The sequence below is a fragment of the Salvelinus sp. IW2-2015 genome, linkage group LG5, assembly GCF_002910315.2.
Source record: "Salvelinus sp. IW2-2015 linkage group LG5, ASM291031v2, whole genome shotgun sequence".
Taxonomy (NCBI): domain Eukaryota; kingdom Metazoa; phylum Chordata; class Actinopteri; order Salmoniformes; family Salmonidae; genus Salvelinus; species Salvelinus sp. IW2-2015.
The window spans coordinates 2,074,440-2,087,747 of record NC_036844.1 but is presented as its reverse complement, the minus strand read 5'-3'; the positions used below and the strand labels follow the sequence as shown (position 1 = coordinate 2,087,747).

General features: G+C 42.4%; 1 protein-coding gene across 1 annotated transcript in view; it reads left to right on the top strand.

The window, feature by feature from the left end:
- LOC111963786 (volume-regulated anion channel subunit LRRC8A-like) overlaps positions 1–8,376 on the top strand; it is a 35,951-nt gene extending 27,575 nt beyond the window's left edge. Inside the window, exon 3 of the mRNA XM_023987299.2 lies at positions 4,643–8,376. Coding sequence (XP_023843067.1) covers positions 4,643–4,918 — 276 coding nt within the window. The 3' untranslated portion in view covers positions 4,919–8,376. The remainder of the gene's footprint in view (positions 1–4,642) is intronic.
- Positions 8,377–13,308: the final 4,932 nt, after the last annotated feature.

Genomic DNA, 13,308 nt, shown 5'->3' with positions numbered 1-13,308 from the left:
AAGCATGTAGAGGTCTGTATCATTTATCATAGGTACACTTCAACTGTGAGAGACGGAATCTAAAAAAAAAAATCCAGAAAATCACATTGTATGATTTTTAAGTAATTAATTTGCATTTTATTGCATGACATAAGTATTTGATCACCTACCAACCAGTAAGAATTCCGGCTCTCACAGACCTGTTAGTTTTTATTTAGTGTTCTCCACTCATTACCTGTATTAACTGCACCTGTTTGAACTCGTTACCTGTATAAAAGACACCTGTCCACACACTCAATCAAACAGACTCCAACCTCTCCACAATGGCCAAGACCAGAGAGCTGTATAAGGACATCRGGGATAAAAATTGTAGACCTGCACAAGGCTGGGATGGGCTACAGGACAATAGRCAAGCAGCTTGCTGAGAAGGCAACAACTGTTGGCGCAATTATTAGAAAATGGAAGAAGTTCAAGATGACGGTCAATCACCCTCGGTCTGGGGCTCCATGCAAGATCTCACCTCGTGGGGCATCAATGATCATGAGGAAGGTGAGGGATCAGCCCAGAACTACACGGCAGGACCTGGTCAATGACCTGAAGCTGTCTCTTATACACATCTAGATGTGTATAAGAGACAGGATTAAAATCCTGCAGCGCACGCAAGTTCCCCCTGCTCAAGCCAGCGCATGTCCAGGCCCGTCTGAAGTTTGCCAATGACCATCTGGATGATCCAGAGGAGGAATGGGAGAAGGTCATGTGGTCTGATGAGACAAAAATAGAGCTTTTTGGTCTAAACTCCACTCGCCGTGTTTGGAGGAAGAAGAAGGATGAGTACAACCCCAAGAACACCATCCCAACCGTGAAGCATGGAGGTGGAAACATCATTCTTTGGGGATGCTTTTCTGCAAAGGGGACAGGACGACTGCACCGTATTGAGGGGAGGATGGATGGGGCCATGTATCGCGAGATCTTGGCCAACAACCTCCTTCCCTCAGTAAGAGCATTGAAGATGGGTCATGACTGGGTCTTCCAGCATGACAACGACCCGAAACACTCAGCCAGGGCAACTAAGGAGTGGCTCCGTAAGAAGCATCTCAAGGTCCTGGAGTGGCCTAGCCAGTCTCCAGACCTGAACCCAATAGAAAATCTTTGGAGGGAGCTGAAAGTCCGTATTGCCCAGCGACAGCCCCGAAATCTGAAGGATCTGGAGGTCTGTAGGGAGGAGTGGGCCAAAATCCCTGCTGCAGTGTGTGCAAACATGGTCAAGAACTACAGGAAACGTATGATCTCTGTAATTGCAAACAAAGGTTTCTGTACCAAATATTAAGTTCTGCTTTTCTGATGTATCAAATACTTATAATACTTGTAATGCAATAAAATGCAAATTAATTACTTAAAAATCATACAATGTGATTTTCTGGAATTTTGTTTTAGATTCCGTCTCTCACAGTTGAAGTGTACCTATGATAAAAAATTACAGACCTCTACATGCTTTGTAAGTAGGAAAACCTTCAAAATCGGCAGTGTATCAAATACTTCTTCTCCCCACTGTATGTGGGCATCCTAGAACAAAGCCAACATGTACGTGTTCGTTAGAGTCTCATCTCTCCATAGAGGGGTCATAATAATTTGGATGCTACAGACGATTTTGTGAGAAAACAGATTTTCAGGATATCTCATGGTCTGACAAACACTGCTCTAACTCTGTCACCTTTCACTACAGATGCGTTGTGTGTGTTACATAGGAGGTGGATTAGGACGCATCCAATGCAACAACAAAAAACATCTCTAGCTAAAACTGACTGATTTGTATGGGATGTTTTTTATTATGCTAATTTGATTTCTGTGTGGGCGCAGACATCGACCTTAGGAGGTTAACCAATCACAGACCCCATTTAGGATTGCACATTCAGCAAGTCACCAGCAGAGGGAATTCCCTTTGAATCCATTTTTTCATTGTTGGTGGTGCTCGCAGAATTAGCAGAGAGCCCACTCTGGAAATGTGATGCACTTGTGGAGTATATTGTTCCAAACAATATGTCTTAAAATAAACAAATTCAAAAAGGGTAGTTTAATAAATGAATGTGAAAATTGTATTTTAGAATCAAGACATACTCCATATTTTATAGCACAGTATAAGTAGTATAATGGCACCAATATGTTGTCTTTATCACGTTCACAGGTCATATGGTTTTACAGAAGGCATGTATAGGTCTAAAAAATGCCATTTTTATCATGATTTGTTTTTTAAAGTGATAAAAATGTCAAAAGAATTTCAAACATCATTCCTCCCAATGAAGTTCGAAAACTATTTTACACCATTTGCTGCACTCCCTTGTCCACACTGAAAATAGTCCTCGAACAGAGTGTGATGCATCTCAAATTAGCCCCGTTTACAAGGAACCCCTCTGGTGTGTTCTGTTTTTACGACCCTCTCCGGAGTCTTCTCTTTGCGATTTGCACATTATCGACTTAAATGAGTTGTGTAATTTGTAAAACGTCGTTCCCAGGTGGGCCCTAACGAGGACCCGATGCTCACAGCTGGACACCAATGTGCTACGTTTTGTTTTTTGCTCGAAGAACAATGCCTAAGTAGCCCCAGCCATCTCACATCTTCAGCGCATGAAGCTAAGAAAAGCATTTGTAATTTGATAAGGCTATTTTTAGGCTCGTAAATCGTCTTACTCTGATCGTAATTGGCTTAAATTAACAATCTATATAGGATGCACTCATTGTGCTGTTGTCCCAACAGATGGCAGCCATTAATAACAGGTGTTAGTGTGGGCACGATGCATAAATGATTATAGAATATGTACATGTACAGTGCATTCGGAAAGTATTCAGACCCCTTGACCTTTTCCACATTTTATGTTACAGCCTTTTCTAAAATGGATGAAAGTAATTTTTCCTCATCAATCTACACACACTAGCCCATAATGACAAAGCAAAAACTGATTTTTTGAATTTTTTGCAAATGTATAAAAAAAAATCAAAACAGAGCTTATTTACAGAACTACTCAGACCCTTTGCTATGCGACTTGAAATTTAGCTCAGGTGCATCCTGTTTCCATTGATCAACTTTGAAACATTTCTCCAACTTGATTGGAGTCCACCTGTGGTAAATTCAATTGATTGGACATGATTTGGAAAGGCACACACCTCTCTATATAAGGTCCCACAGTTAACAGTGCAACGGAATTGTCCGTAGAGCTCCGAGACAGGATTGTGTTGAGGAGCAGATACTAAAAAATGAGGAGCAGGTACTAAAAATGAGGAGCAGGAGCAGGTACTAAAAAATTTTGCATTGAAGGTCCCCAAGAACAGGGTGGCCTCCATCATTCTGAAATGGAAGAAGTTTGGAACCACCAAGCCTCTTCCTAGAGCTGGCCGCCCAGCCAAACCAAGCAATCGGGGGAGAAGGACCTTGGTCAGGGAGGTGAGCAAGAACCTGATGATCACTCTGACAGAGCTCCAGAGTTCCTCTGGGGACATGGGAAAACCTTCCAGAAGGACAACCATCTCAGTAGCACTCCACCAATCAGGCCTTTATGGTAGAGTGGCCAGGTGGAAGCCACTCCTCAGTAAAAGGCACATGACAGCCCACTTGGAGTTTGCCAAAATGCACCTAAAGGACTCCGACCATGAGAAACAAGATTCTCTGGTCTGATAAAACCAAGATTGGCCTGAATGCCAAACGACACGTCTGGAGGAAACCTGGCATCATCCCTATGGTGAAGCAGGGAAAGATTAACAGAGCAAAGTACAGAGAGATCCTTGATGAAATCCTGCTACAGAGTGCTCAGGACCTCAGACTGGGGTGAAGGTTCACCTCCCAACAGGACAACGACCCTAAGCACACAGCCAAGACAACGCAGGAGTGGCTTCAAGACAAGTCTCTGAATGTCCTTGAGTGGCACAGGCAGAGCCCGGACTTGAACCCGATCGAACATCTCTTGAGAGACCTGAAAATAGCTGTGCAGCGACGCTCCCCATCCAACCTGACAGAGATTGAGAGGATCTGCAGAGAAGAATGGGAGTAACTCCCCAAATATATGTGCCAATCTTGTAGTGTCATACACAAGAAGACTCAAGACGCAAGAAGACTGTAATCGATGCCAAAGGTACTTCAACAAAGTACTGATTAAAGGGTCTGAATAGTTATGTACATGTGATTTCTGTTGTAACTTTTTTACAAATTTGCAAAAATGTCTAAAAAACTGATATTGATGTGTCATTATGGAGTGTTGTGTGTAGATTGATGAGGGGGAAAAACAATTGAATCCATTTTAGAATAAGGCTGTAATGTTACAAAATTTGGATAAAGTCAAGGGGTCTGAATACTTTCCGAATGCACGGTATGTCTGTACCTCTACCTAAATAATTGACTCTAGATTCTGGGCTAGGGTATCATGCCAGTCTTTGCTTTAGGGCAGATTGTTTTGATTTGTTTCTGATTGGTTTAAAGTTCTATGGGTTGGTGTGTGACTGGTTTTTGATTGGGTAACTACGGCGGGAACAGTGCACGGATATCTCTCTTCTCTTTTTCCAAGTCTGCTATTACAAATATAGCTGTTAACAATGGGGAGAATGTACGAATACAAKAACCTTTTTCCTATTTTTCAACATTCATCCTCTCTCTGTTCTCCCTCCTTGTCCCTGTCAGATCGAGTCCCTCCCGCCGGATCTGTTCCAGTGCAAGAAGCTACGCACCCTTAACCTGGGCAACAACTGCCTGCAGACTCTGCCCTCGCGCTTCGGCGAGCTGACGGGCCTGACCCAGCTGGAGCTGCGGGGGAACCGTCTGGAGTGCCTGCCCGTGGAGCTGGGAGAATGCAGGCTGCTGAAGAGGTGCGGCCTAGTGGTGGAGGAGGACCTCTTTAACACCCTGCCCCCCGAGGTCAAAGAGCAGCTGTGGAGGGCCGACAAAGAGCCGGTCTGAGGAGAGATTCCAGAAAGCCAAAGGAGAGGAGTAAAGCGGGAGAGAGAAGGGGTATTGGGCAGTGGAGGATGATGTCATTTTAAATCAGAAGCCATCCTCCAATTTCTCCCTCCACCAGCCTCCACTGGTATCGGGAAGGAGAAAGGGGTGAGAGGTGTCAATATTTCTGGACGTACGTTTAGAGAAGGATGGTTGGTTGGTGTCTTGGTTTTACTGGCTGAATTTGTTTTTTTAGGTCCACAAGATGCTCTTTAACAGACTAACCAGACATAAACCTCTCTGAGATCGAGGCTCTTTTTTAGTACTGAGTCGTCTCCGTATAGACAGAGACCACAAAGGGACAAGGGGTTACAAAGCTAAGCAGTACCCCCACGGTTCGCCCATGTGGTGAAAATAAAAACACACACACTCCTAGAACTCAGAAAAATAGTATCTTCTGCCTAACTGATCCACTGCTAGAAAGCCAGCGGTCAACATGAAAGAGACGCTGTATGGGAGTGGAAGGCTCATGTAGCCTACCAAGCAATGTGTGTGTGTGCTCCGTTTTCCATCATCTTCACTTTAAAGTATACAGTCCACAAATACCAGCAGTATGTGTTTATCCAAACGGCAGTGAGAGGACACAGGATCCGACTGGCTTAAGGGAACACATCTCGACGGCCAATACATCCAAAGCAGGGCCCTGTTCATTAGCCACCAAATGGAAGAAAATGGTCTGAAACAGAGGGACTATCAATAAGAAACACACATTTTTGTTTTCTGTTGCTAAATGTTTTGAAACGTTTGATACTGTGCCCTAATGAAAATGATGGCTTATACAGTACACGTTATTGTGCAATATATTCTGCCGGGAAATCAARGAAGAGACACTTTTATCGATGGGACTTGGAGTAAACAACATAATTTGGAGGGAAATTGCCACCTCAGCTGATTCCTTCAAGACCAGCCAGGCAACTCTTGTTACTAATATGGCCTTACCTTTTGGGTCCTGTGCTGTACGTCCCACATTGTCTATGATTAAAACCATAATGTTCATGATTTTGCTAAATATGCAGACAAATGTATAGCTGTTGTAAAATTGTTTCGAGCATAGGCATCGATGGTTTTATTTTTCTCACCAACTGTCCCAAGTTATTTTAGGAGAGGAAAGCCTAACTTTGGAGGAAAGGGAGATTAATTCATCTTTGTTCACACAATTATTTTCATTTTATGTATTAACATATGCCATTTCCCTTTTTTCGCAATGTTACTTACCGATGAAAACTTTCCAGCTAGGTGTTTTGAATCTAGCTCTGTTCTGAAAAGTTAGCGGTTTTGGATTTGTTAGTAAAGGCGAGGGCCCAGATGTGAATGAATGGAGAGTAGGAGTGCATCAGAAAGGAGCAAACGATCCCAGAGCAAAGGCTCGCTGGTCGAGACCAATGATGTATATTAACCCTGGATTGCTGATGCTAAACATGCACCAACAAATATGTTTTTGTATGTTTAGCTCAAATAATATCATTTAAAAGTATGCACTAAGGTGTACCAAGATGGAGGCATGGTGGTTCCAACACAGCATCCCCAATTAGTAATCAAGTGTGTATATAAATCATTGGTTGAGACCAATGATCTATATAAACCCTGGATTGCTGATGCTATGTATTGGCCATTGAGAGGCCACCGGTCGGTCATATTGGCACTCCCCAGTAGGAGCAGTCCTCTATAGGAATGCATGGAATTTCTTTCGTAAACTCAGCAAAAAAAGAAACATCCTTTCACTCAACTGTGTTTATTTTCAGCAAACTTAACATGTGTAAATATTTGTATGAACATAAGATTCAACAACTGAGACATAAACTGAAGTTCCACAGACATGTGACTAACAGAAATTGAATACTGTGTCCCTGAACAAAGGGGGGGGGGGTMAAAATCAAAAGTAACAGTCAGTATCTGGTGTGGCCACCAGCTGCATTAAGTACTGCAGTATATCTCCTCATGGACTGCACCAGATTTGCCAGTTCTTGCTGTGAGATGTTACCCCACTCTTCCACCAATGCATCTTCCCGGACATTTCTGGGGGGGGAATGGCCCTAGCCCTCACCCTCCGATCCAACAGGTCCCAGACGTGCTCAATTGGATTGAGATCCGGGCTCTTCGCTGGCCATTGCAAAACACTGACATTCCTGTCTTGCAGGAAATCACACACAGAACAAGCAATATGGCTGGTGGCATTGTCATGCTGGAGGGTCATGTCAGGATGAGCCTGCAGGACGGGTACCACATGAGGGAGGAGKATGTYTTCCCTGTAACGCACAGCGTTGAGATTGCCTGCAATGACAACAAGCTCAGTCCGATGATGSGGTGACACACCGCCCCAGACCATGACGGACCCTCCACCTCCAAATCGATCCTACTCCAGAGTACAGGCCTCGGTGTAACGCTCATTCCTTCGACGATAAACGCGAATCCGACCATCACCCCTGGTGAGACCAAACCACGACTCGTCAGTGAAGAGCACTTTTTGCTAGTCCTGTCTGGTCCAGGGACGGTGGGTTTGTGCCCATAGGCGACGTTGTTGCCGGTGATGTCTGGTGAGGACATGCCTTACAACAAGCCTACAAGCCCTCAGTCCAGCCTCTCTCAGCCTATTGCGGACACTCTGAGCACTGATGCAGAGATTGTGCGTTCCTTGTGTAACTCGGGCAGTTGTTGTTGCCATCCTGTACCTGTCCCGCAGGTGTGATGTTCGGATGTACCGATCCTGTGCAGGTGTTGTTACACGTGGTCTGCCACTGCGAGGACGATCAGCTGTCCGTCCTGTCTCCCTGTAGCGCTGTCTTAGGTGTCTCACAGTATGGACATTGCAATTTATTGCCCTGGCCACATCTGCAGTCCTCATCCCTCCTTGCAGCATGCTTAAGGCATGTTCATGCAGATGAGCAGGGACCCTGGGCTTTTTCAGAGTCAGTAGAAAGGCCTCTTTAGTGTCCTAAGTTTTCATAACTGTGACCTTAATTGCCTACCGTCTGTAAGCTGTTAGTGTCTTAACGACCGTTCCACAGGTGCATGTTCATTAATTGTTTATGGTTCATTGAACAAACATGGGAAACAGTGTTTAAACCCTTTACATTGAAGGTCTGTGAAGTTATTTGGATTTTTACGAATTATATTTGAAAGACAGGGTCCTGAAAAAGGGACGTTTCTTTTTTTGCTGATTTTATTTCAATTAAATGTTTCACTACAAAATTGCATGTATTTAAGAATTGTTTTGTTTGTAGTAGGGACAGTAACATTAATCCCCCCCAAAAGTGTACTTTAATATTATTAATCTCCAAAAATTATGCTTTAAGGAAAATGTTTATATATTTTTTCATTTTCTATTTGTATGTTTAACTCACATAAGTATGTATTAAGGTGTCTGTAATATAATACATGTGGCAAAAACGAATGTAGACATTAATAAATGCATTTCTATAGCTTCTAAAATATTTTTWATAACGGTGGGGGAGTACCAAGATGGAGCTACGGTGGCTTCAACATAGCGCCCCCTAACAGTCATCTAGTGTATACATATAAATCGTTGTTTGACTACAGACATACTGTAATGTCCGAGTATTCCTCTCTGACTTGTTCCAGGCTTTTTAGAACATTTGAAACTGCAAACAGGTACAGCTCTCAAACGGACTCCTGGTCATTCCTTAACAGGGCTGTTATGATTGATGACCAAAACTGATCTGAGTGCCAGAGGATTTAATCTCAGGGCTTCACTGGAGAGCTCATTGATTCACAGCTTTAGTGTGGCGCGGGCTTGAAAGGGTGAATATGATAACAGTTAGCGCTGACTGACTCAGAGTAGGTAATAGAGATTCTGCAAATAAAACTGTATAATATATATATATATAATATTTCTCTTCTTTGCTGTGGCCATATATAGATGTATATAATTAAAGTAATACTTTAACGGCCTTATAGCGTCACAAAAAATCACCCCTCTTCATGTAAGCCTCTTTATGTTCAGCTGAGGTGATGGTTACATGCTATTGTTTTGTATCACATCTAACTCTGCTTCATGTACTGTTTTTACACTGTTAAAACATTATTTTAATTAACTATTTGTATCTAACTCATCTCTCTAGCTTTTTAYGTCCTTTCCATGCCCCTCCCCCAACAAGCTAAAATTAATATCTGTTTTCTACTTGTCCTGACCTGTACTTGTCCTGACCTTCGACACAGTGGCAACACTTTCACCTTTGAATCACAAGACTGCAGACCTTCCCCCCTAAATGCACATTGAACATCTATCCCCACTCCACTCCAGCATGTCACCATAGAGGGAACAGGCGAGTTAAAGGACCGATGGTGAGGTCAGCCAAGTGTTTACAGAGCAGTGGAACCTGGAAGTGTGTGTGTGACCCGCAGAAAATATCTGGCCCCTGTAGGAACGGTATCTGGCTTTACATGTTGCCCTTAACGACAGATCTAGGGTCAGATTGCAATACCCTCAATTATGAGCTTAGTCATTAGGGAGATTAAATAGTATGTGATCTTGTATCAGTCTTTGGGGAAGACCTCTGCACCTTCCCCCACTGTGCCGGCACTTTAGGTAGGTCGTCATGCCATGGTCCCAACAGTTGATGCATATCCTGTCACTTTTTTTGTAATCTCCCATCAGCACTGTGCCAGTTTTGCATATTTTACATACAGTACCAGTCAAAAGTTTGGACACCTACGCATTCATTCAAGGTTTTTCTACATTGTAGAATAATAGTGAAGACATCAAAACTATGAAATAACACATATGGAATCATATAGTAACCAATAAAGTGTTAAAAAATCAAAACATTTGGAGATTCTTCAAAGTAGCCACCCTTTACCTTGATGACAGCTTTGCACACTTGGCATTCTCTCAACCAGCTTCACCTGGAATGTTTTTCCAACAGTCTTGAAGGAGTTCCCACATGCTGAGCACTTGTTGGCTGCGGTCCAACTCATCCCAAACCATTTCAATTGGGTATATTTTGATTTGTTTAACACTTTTTTTGCTTACTACATGATTCCATATGTGTTATTTCATAGTTTGTCTTCTATTATTCTACAATGAAGAAAATTATAAAAATAAAGAAAAACCCTTGCATGAGTAGGGGTCCAAACTTTTGACTGGCACTGTACATGTCCCCAAATTCCTTTATGTAAAAATATTTCTGCAGAATGACTGACAGCTTGCTTTCACAAGCAAAATTCTAATTCTCACAGAAATGGTCTTCATTGCTCCATGGGATGCATGCCTTGCTTCGACAATCATTTTGTGCATCCAGTGTGGGTGGAGCGCCCCCGTGTGAGCACTGGGTAGGCCTTAATTTTGTAATGTAAGAAAAAGGTTCTACGGTTGTGTATTACCATAAAAATATCATAATGTCTGGCCAATGTCTGGCCATGAAGATTAGAGAAATGAACGGCATTCTCAATCCATAATTTGGGTAGCATACCGAATTGTGGTCTTTTACATAGTCTAAGCAGCATTGATGCCTCTCATGCGTATGTATTGTACATGTTTAGGGGCATAGTTTCTCAGTTCGCAACTTATTGTTGAAATCCTAACAATGAGCATATGCATAAACAGGCACTACCTCAGCGTTTCCTAAACTCGGTTCTGGGGACCCAAAGGGGTGCACATTTTGTTTTATGCCCTAGCACTACACAGCTGATTGAAATGATCCAAGCTTGATGATTAGTTGATTATTTGAATCAGTGGTGGGCAAAAACCAAAACGTGCACCCCTCGGGGTCCCCAGGATCGAGTTTTGGAAACCCTGCACTACCGGCTAAAGTTCATGATAGAGTTAAAACCTATAGAAACATTTTAGGGAGGCTGAGATAGAAAAAATGCTTTTTACTTTCATTACATAATGTACTTGGCTTAGCTACAAAAAGTGCAGGTGCAAAAGGTTGACACGGTAAGATGGCATTAGTTAAATAATAGCTCAGCAGCATGACAAATGGACATGGACAAGGCATGCTCTCTCAGTGTTGGAAGGCCTGTGGAAATTCAGATTGTGTGTTTGTAAAAAAAAWATATATATTTCTTATAAGCCATACGTATTTGGGTGGTTGACAGGACAATGATACATATTTCAGTCAGCCAACTGAATGAGTTCATAGATGTTTTTACTCTGTTTTGTGTTCACTCTGATTCAGAGGGGTTGGGTTAAATGCGGAAGACATTTCAGTTGAGTCAACTGACTAGGTATCTCCCTTTCAATCTAGAACAGCGCTGGCTGGCATTGTAAGGCCCCGAGTGTGCTCTATGCTGGCCTTTGTTCCAGTCAGATTTTGGTTCCTTTCCATCTTCTTTGATCATTGGATGGTCATATTCATCTCAACCTACACATGGTATGCCACGCACAGTGGCATACTATAATGTTCTTGTTTCATTTAAGTGCAGAATATAACGTGGACCTGTGTGAAAAGTGAAAACAAATAACCATCTGTGTTTCTTCATCACCATTATGGTTGCCCACTTTGTTGCCAAAATGAGTGAACACTAGCTTTCGAAGTGGAGAAATGATGAATGCCCTTGTAACAGTGGGAGATTTTAGCCTTCACAACACCACGGCGGGTGTTTTACCGCTCCTTTTTTACTATTCTGATACATTATTTATTTCCTGTAACGACATGTATGGCAAACAAAAAACATTTGATTTCAAAGTGTTTTTTGCAAAATGTACACAGTATATAATAATAAAAAGATATTTGGAAAAACTGCAGTTTTTTTCCTTGTAAAATCTTCCTGAGTTTTATTCTGTTACCAAACATTATCTGCAAAGTTCTTCCAGTAGATGTTTTTGTAAAATGTTCTGTGGAAATTGTTGGAAGTAGTGATTGCACAGAGTTATGTTTAACTTTTTTTTTTACTTTGAAATCAATGTTTTTTGTTTGGTATACATTTAAAGTGAGAAATGAGTCTCAGTAATTCCATTACCATGGACTTGCCCAGATATACAGTGGGGCAAGAGAGAGGCCTGTAATTTTCATCATAGGTACACTTCTACTATGACAGACAAAATTAGAAAAAAAATCCAGAAAATCACATTGTAGGATTTTTTTAAATGCACTTTATTTGCAATTATGGTGGAAAATAAGTATTTGGTCAATAACAAAAGTTTATCTCAATACTTTGTTATATACCCTTTGTTGGCAATGACAGAGGTCAAACGTTTTCTGTAAGTCTTCACAAGGTTTTCACACACTGTTGCTGGTTTTTGGCCCATTCCTCCATGCATATCTCCTCTAGAGCAGTGATGTTTTGGGGCTGTTGCTGGGCAACACGGACTTTCAACTCCCTCCAAAGATTTTCTATGGGGTTGAGATCTGGAGACTGGCTAGGCACTCCAGGACCTTGAAATGCTTCTTCCGAAGCCACTCCTTCGTTGCCCGGCGCGTGTGTTTGGGATCATTGTCATGCTGAAAGACCCGCACGTTTCATCTTCAATGCCCTTGCTGATGGAAGGAGGTTTTCACTCAAAATCTCACGATACATGGCCCCATTCATTCTTTCCTTTACACGGATCAGTCGTCCTAGTCCTTTGCAGAAAAACAGCCCCAAAGCATGATGTTTCCACCCCCATGCTTCACAGTGGTATGGTGTTCTTTGGATGCAACTCAGCATTCTTTGTCCTCCAAACACGACGAGTTGAGTTTTTACCAAAAAGTTTATTTTGGTTTCATCTGACCATATGACATTCTCCCAATCTTCTTCTGGATCATCCAAATGCTCTCTAGCAAACTTCACGGGCCTGGACATGTACTGGCTTAAGCAGGGGACACGTCTGGCACTGCAGGATTTGAGTCCCTGGCGGCGTAGTGTGTTACTGATGGTAGGCTTTGTTACTTTGGTCCCAGCTCTCTGCAGGTCATTCACTAGGTCCCCCCGTGTGGTTCTGGGATTTTTGCTCACCGTTCTTGTGATCATTTTGACCCCACGGGGTGGAGTCTTGCGTGGAGCCCCAGATCGAGGGAGATTATCAGTGGTCTTGTATGTCTTCCATTTCCTAATAATTGCTCCCACAGTTGATTTCTTCAAACCAAGCTGCTTACCTATTGCAGATTCAGTCTTCCCAGCCTGGTGCAGGTCTACAATTTTGTTTCTGGTGTCCTTTGACAGCTCTTTGGTCTTGGCCATAGTGGAGTTTGGAGTGTGACTGAGGTTGTGGACAGGTGTCTTTTATACTGATAACAAGTTCAAACAGGTGCCATTAATACAGGTAACGAGTGGAGGACAGAGGAGCCTCTTAAAGAAGAAGTTACAGGTCTGTGAGAGCCAGAAATCTTGCTTGTTTGTAGGTGACCAAATACTTATTTTCCACCATAATTTGCTAATAAATTCATAAAAAATCCTACAATGTGATTTTC